At 33.6% G+C, this 7500-nt stretch overlaps 1 protein-coding gene across 2 annotated transcripts in view; it reads right to left on the bottom strand.

The window, feature by feature from the left end:
- Positions 1–7500, bottom strand: part of LOC136836522 (uncharacterized) — an 8984-nt gene that overhangs the window by 97 nt on the left and 1387 nt on the right. The window contains exons 2-6 of one of the 2 annotated variants that reach the window (XM_067100902.1): positions 6324–6580; positions 5380–5530; positions 3050–3109; positions 2058–2240; positions 1–1069 (exon numbers count right to left, since the gene is read on the bottom strand). The exon at positions 1–1069 is cut by the window's left edge and continues 97 nt beyond it. In XM_067100902.1, coding sequence (XP_066957003.1) covers positions 957–1069; positions 2058–2240; positions 3050–3109; positions 5380–5530; positions 6324–6580 — 764 coding nt within the window. In that variant the 3' untranslated portion in view covers positions 1–956. The remainder of the gene's footprint in view (positions 1070–2057; positions 2241–3049; positions 3110–5379; positions 5531–6323; positions 6581–7500) is intronic. The other variant, XM_067100903.1, reaches the window with a different exon arrangement.

Genomic DNA, 7500 nt, shown 5'->3' with positions numbered 1-7500 from the left:
CTCCACATAAATCAACGTTCGGCACAGGGCTTACTTTCTCATTTATTATCGTGCAATGCCAGACTTCCCGCATAGGGGATTCCAAAGGTAGAGCATTCCTAATTCACTCGTTTCTTTCACTGAATGGAGACTGATAATTTACATAGAAACAACAATAAACCATCAACAAAGTTAACTAACGTCTCTCTCGTTTGCCAGGCGCATCCACTCAGGTGGCACTTATTCTAGGGCAAAATTTCACAGAATGCAAATTTTAGGGTGCAAAATCACTGAATGGAAGGGACTGGGGCATATTGTTTACCTCGTCATCTACATGCTAATTTGATTTTATGCCTGCAAATTCGCAGGGTAAAACCTTTAAGAATGAACTACTGCCATTAACTCACGGTTCCCCGGAAACATGTTTTCATGGTAATAATTTCTATTAAAATATGAAATCATTATTTCATCAAACCTAACACTCATATACATGCACTATATCCGTGTTAAAAACACCTTACTACAGTGCTGGTTTGTTAACCTAACCCAAAAGGGTAGTCTGCATGAATAGCAGCATGTTGCAGAAGAACTGAAACTAAGCTATAAAATCATGAATTTCAATAGAAAAAAAAAAGATGGCTTTCCTTATCGCACTATGACTCAAATATCAAAGTTATCTAAATTTTCAAGAGGGTTTGCAAATATAATTCACTGATAAACAACTTCATTTGCAACCAAAGTTTATCTAAGTGTGTTGTTGTATTCGCGGTTATGACTACAAAAACTAGCAATCACATATGATAATTCAATTACATGATTTACTTTACCGACATGGCTAAGCCAGTAACATTGAAATAAGAAAACATGTAGTTACTACTGTCGGAAATCTTCTAGCCAAAATATTACCGATAACTTAAAGGTTGAACACTCAGCGCCCAGTCTCCCAAGGGTAAGAGAAAGTAATGAAAGGCATTCCGTTACTTTCTGTTGATGACTGCACCATACAAGCTATTCTCGCTGTCGTGGGCCGAATTTGCTCTGGGAAAATTTCCGAATCCCTGGGAACGGGGGACGGCGTTGGTGATGGTTCCTGCAAGATATGAGCATTCGATAACCGAACAGATACTGGAGACATCGCCTTTGCATGGGTATTTTTATTTGGTTACACTATAGCAGTAACAGTGAACACAGATGACTGTCAAATGAACATTCAGATTGGCTATATGAATCACAGATAAACATAGAAGCTACAGCGACATTTATTACTTAACTGTATACATAGAAGCTACAGAAAAAATATATTATACACATAGCCGCTACATCGAAATTTATTATTTTACAGTATACATAGCACCTACAGCGACATTTATTACTTTGTACATAGCCGCTACGGCGATATTTACTACTTTGCTGTACACATAGCAGCTACAGAAAAATTTATTATTTTATACATAGCCGCTACAGCGACATTTACTACTTTACAGTATACATAGCAGCTACAGCGACACTTATTACCTTATACATAGCAGCTACAGCGACAGTTAGTACTTTATACATAGCGAGTACTGTAATTGAAAATCCAGCCCGATTACGAAATCTTAATTTTTAACCTTACAATATTAGTACTTAAACTCGTGCGTATCATATAACCATCTATCATAAGTCTGCAAGAGTTCATTTCGAGTCAGAATGACATAAAATTTGATCTCTGCTGGACCGAATGTAAGATTCCCTTTCGAAGCTCAATCTTTGGAAATGTCGGTCACGACAAAGTTTGAAGAAGAATAGGAACAATAGTTTAACAAGTAACAATATAAAATTGTTTATATTGTTGTTAAAACATTTTCATTGTTCCCATTCTTCTTCAAACTTTGTCATGACCGACATTTCCAAAGATTGAGCTTCGAAAAGGAATCAATTTATATTGTTACTTGTTAAACTATTGTTCCCATTCTTCTTCAAACTTTGTCATGAGCGACATTTCCAAAGATTGAGCTTCGAAAGGGAATCTTACATTCGGTCCAGCAGAGATCAAATTTTGATACCAGTAAGAAAACGAAACCACTAGCATGCACTACCTTCATCGCTGCGTCTTGAACAGAGCTTGCGAAGGCCAATCCTTATCACAAAAAATTTATTGATAAGTAGTGACAAAGCCAAGAGAATCCCGAGCACTGTCGTCACGGTGTTGTTGCACTTGCCAGTCTTCGAGTTGGAGCGAGCTTCCTCGGTGGTAGCATCTGTTGGAAGTTGTTTGCCACCTGTTATGAAGATAAAAGAAATTTACAACTATGATATCTTCACACAAAAAAAAAATAATCCAGCGAGGTCTGAAATTGTAGCCTATTTGCTGTGTAAATCCCATTTGAAAAATATGACTACATATCATCAAAAAGTTATCAAAGGTCCTTGCGAAATATTAATCATTTCAGGTTCTGTGTACTGTAAATATATCCGCCTTAAACAAAATATAATTGCAATTCCCATGATGTACCATTAAACAATGAATTTACTATACATACATACATACATACATATATATACATATATATATATATATATATATATATATATATATATATATATATATATATATATATATATATATATATATATATATATTATGTGTGTGTATATATATGTATTAATCTAATGGTCACTTTTACCAGATACTTCTGTAATTATAATAACTAGGATGCCCTCTCAACTTCTCGAATTCTTCACACTTCTTGGAAACTCTTATCAGTACAAAGTCTGAGATACGAATCCAAGAATATGAAGAAATTCCGATGCCTGTAGCATGATTTGAACTCGCACTCGTTGCACCAGAACGAGGTCACGTTACCCACCTGATCACGAGAAGGTCAAGTGGGAAACGCGACCTCGTTCTGATACTCCTCCCCTTTGGATCTCAGGCTCTGTAAAGACAAGCTTATTAAAAAAAAGTAAGAAGAAATCGAGAAGTTAAGAGGACATCGCGGTTTATAAAATGATTTGCAATATGGTTATCAACAGTACAACCACAACAGAAGTTTCTGTTTACTGATACAAGTGCGAGCAAATAGTCTACCTCGGCGAGCATTCACTGGAACAACTTGGGTCTCATCGCGAGTTTTCTCCACATCATTACCTGTAATTCAAATAAGAGTGAGTACCCTTCTGTTTGGTGGTGCGTTATCCCGCCATTTAATAAATTACAGGCAGGAGGAAATGGAGCAAGGTTGCAGTTTTCAAAGAACGCTGCGAAATGTTATAACTCTTGAGGACTTGTTACGATGAAGAAACGTCCCTTTAAGCGGTAGGTTTTGGTCAAAATTCCGAGCCGTGGTACCTGGATAAGGGCTCTGTTTATCTTAGCGCGCTGATCTTTAAAGTTGTTGAGTTTTTTATACAAATGATACGAAATCCATAACATATAAAGCTCGTAGTTGGAAATGACATTACAACATACTTATTCTATGGAAATGTATGCTAATATTCTGGTGCTATCACGCATAAAGTCTTCACTCTCAAAATTTCCAAATATTAATCCAAAGACGTTTTAAAGAAAAATAGCAAGAAGGACATCTTTTAAAACATTTCTTACGTAACGATCACAGTCCCTCAATGAAAAACTGATTATCATATGTGGACAGTGTTTTTAAAAATGACATGTTCATACTGCATTACAACTTTTTTTAAGTAGCACTACCATAGCACAAGATCGACGCCTAAAAGAAATCTAGGCCAAGAAAGAATTACAAATTTTATTGCTTTATTTTAAAACTAGCACTTCCAGGGTAAGAATATTAAGATGGTTCCATCTTAATTATTTTTATAATATGTCTTTCAATTAACACCTGGACATTTTGAGAGCGAAGACAGAATTCTTATCAGTGAGTTTATATGTGATAACACCAGATTTATAGCATATATTTTCACATAATATATATATATATATATATATATATATAATATATATATATATATATATATATATATATATATATATATACATATATATATGTATATATATACATATATATAATATGTATAGGTGTATATGTAGTATGTACTTTCACATAATATATCTACCTATATATATATATATATATATATATATATATATATATATATATATATATATATATATATATATATATATATATATATATATATATATTTATATTTATATATATATATATATATATATATATATATATATATATATATATATATATATATATATATATATATATATATATATATATATATATATATATATATATATATATATAATATGTATTATACCGGAAAGTTAGAGGGGAGAGAAGTTACTGCACATTCATCCTTTAACTGCTGAATAGTGGATGAACCCTCTAAGTCTAAGCAATAAAACATGTTGTTACCCGCTTCACCAGGATTATATCATTACAAGTGTATTGTAAAATCTACTGTTTTATTTTCGATGCTTTGCTCTTTGATGTACAACCAGGAAAAAGTACATTTAACTATTTAATGGTCAAATACTACTAGTGGCAGAGAGCAGACCTATTTAATTACATATTAAAAACCATTTTCCATCAGAATTTTCAGTTTGGTAAAGCAGTACATTCACGTGACACTGAGTCTTACTAGGAGATTAAAATGATTACTGCCGATATACAAAACCAAACATAGTTCAGGTCTTATGAAGTAATTACAAACAGTGCATGAGTGTTATCTATCTGATGGTGTAAAGAGTTATGAGGTAAACACCATTACTCAGTATGAACAATAAAATCTATTTTATCACAAATGGAAATACAAGGCACAAGCCACGAGAGATTTTCGACATTTCAGCCAACGTTATTTTAAACCTAAAAAATATTTTAAATACAAAAAAAACAACAAAACTTTGATAAAATGCAAGTCACAGCCTAAATTAATATGAGAATAATGATTTCTTTAGGAATACAATGATGCATACGCATATGAAATTACTTTACATAAAATTAACGTGTTTTTACACATGTGGAGCGTTAGGTTTGAACAACATGATATATGGAATATTCATTAAAAATTATCATGAATTATTAAGCACATTCAAGAAAGCAATGTTAGCCAGGGTCTCTGTTTAGTTTGTGATGGAAATTACTCCTGAACACATCTAAAAACAAATTAAATTTTCTGAGTGAAAGAGCTCCTGTTATCGCAGTGAAAGAAAATAAATTCGAAATCAGTGCAGACCTCGAGATCAAAACATGTAATAGCACCAACACAAGTCAGCATCCACAAAAGTTCCTGGAATCTGCATTCGAAGAGGTTATTGTAATTAACTCACGGAAGGATATCTAATTAATAGTCCCCAACTCCCACCCCACATAGAAAAAAGTTAAATAAAAGCTTTAGCCTTCGTATAAATACTCATGTAACGCTTACCATTACAGTCTTCTTGGTAACTCTTAGAGCACAGCGACAAGCGAGTGGAAACCTCGAGGCCAAGGAAAGTAACATTTTGGGCTGTTAACGTCTCTGTTTTGCTATTATTACTGCTGCCACTGAAAATGACTTTGGCATTCCCTGTAGATACCTGAAGGTAATTAACAGAAAAAAACATGTATAAAGGGGTCAAGGGCACGTGACATGAATCCACTCTCTACACTACCAAGCAGTTGTTAATTCACACTTTCTCTATCCTCCAAGATTGAGATTTGCAAATTGAATCCACTTACAGTTACTGCCTTGAAATTTCCCATACCTAACAAGACTGTCATGATATTTCAAATAATTTTTGGTATCCATTTTTTACTATTATAGTAACATTGATTTTTTTTCAAGGAGAATGTCTGGACAGTGGAAAATGGTATGCTTCCATAACAAATCAACTTTAAACTTCACAACAGTAAAAATATGACGTTTTACTCAAATAAAACAAGGAATAACATTAACAAGACTTGCGCTCGGGGTAATGACCAATTCCGTTAAGAGAGCGAACATCATAAGATACCAATTTTAATTTTACGTTTGGGAATCTGTAAACTTAATATCCTTGTAATTTTAAGCATTACTACTTAAACCAGATTCATGAATACACTTGGGGCGATACCTATCGAGATGTAATTTTGATCTTTTATTTCCATTTTTCTTAATTCAAACGAAACTACCGTAACATTAGCAAAATAATTTCTTGAGGTTCACTTAAAAAAAAATCGGAGTCCCAATCAAGGATGATATGGATGGAGGTTGACTGCTTTCATAATGAAGTCTAGGGGGGAAGGAAAGGCCACGAAATGGAAATGACACGAATCATAATACGTTTCTAAAACTTAATCATATAAATGACTTACATCAACATCTCCCGAATTAATATAACAATGACTAACCACAGGCTGAAGGACGGTGATGTTCATTAAGCAATCTCTGTTTATAGTTGCACTGTAACTTTTCCCTCCACCGATCGCCAACGAAGAAGCATCGTCTGGTTCATCTCCTCTGTAAACTTTCACTTTTACATCAACTTCAGTATCCTTTTCCTCTGGTCTTAAGAGTAATTCATAACGTCTAGCACCGGCAGTCCTAAAGAATAATGTTTTTGCCACGATGAAGCAAGAAGCACAGCCATCCATGAATTCATCGAAATCTGTTAATGTGAAAAAAATAAAAGCTTATTATTCTTGGTCACCTAATCACTCCTCTTATAAGGCATCGCATATGAGAGTATGTATGTCAAACAAATGCCCATTTCTAAAAGGGTCATCAAAATGTTGATAGCAGGAGTTTTCATTTTCATGGCTTTGATTCCTAATGCATAAATTCTGGAGGAAGCTGGAATGCTGATTTTTGTCACATAGGAACTAACAGTGCTATATTACAAAATGACAATGTACAGAATACTGAGACAGGAAAATATATTCGCCTTATTATCTGTGTACGCACATACAGACACTCATTAATGCACTGACTGTCAAGATAACCACATAACATTAAGTTACTTGAGTGAGAATGGATCTATTTCATCCCTAACAAATGTATCCTAATCCGACAAATTAAAGTCTTTATCCCTACCGGTGGTGCAATGGCTTAGGCTTAAACTCATTATCCTGTTACTTCAACCTTCTGAATGGTTTGTATGACCTACGGCAAAATCTTACATTTTTCTTACTTGGCGCGTCACTAGACATTGCAACCGATTGTATACTCCATGTTTCTGTGTTCTATGAGTTTGTCCCTTTCAGCTACTTCGGCCAGCTTGTTTTCTCATGGGTTACACAGTTCTTCTTTTAAATATCAAACGTTTTCTTCGTAACTTCTTTCTTTATTTCACTAAGCAAACGTGACACTCCTTTTTCAACCCTTTTGTAATCATGTAATATTTTTCACGGCAGCAATATGTCCCTGCCCGAAAGAGGCTGGGACATAACCTACAATCATAGTATATTCTTTTTTTTAATTTGCACTGGAGCATCTTCAAATGAGTCTCTTATGCATATATAAATATATATATATATATATATATATATATATATATATATATATATATATATATATATATATATATAT

This window comes from Macrobrachium rosenbergii, chromosome 56 (assembly GCF_040412425.1).
Source record: "Macrobrachium rosenbergii isolate ZJJX-2024 chromosome 56, ASM4041242v1, whole genome shotgun sequence".
NCBI classification, from domain to species: domain Eukaryota; kingdom Metazoa; phylum Arthropoda; class Malacostraca; order Decapoda; family Palaemonidae; genus Macrobrachium; species Macrobrachium rosenbergii.
This window is presented reverse-complemented; position numbering and strand designations above follow the sequence as displayed.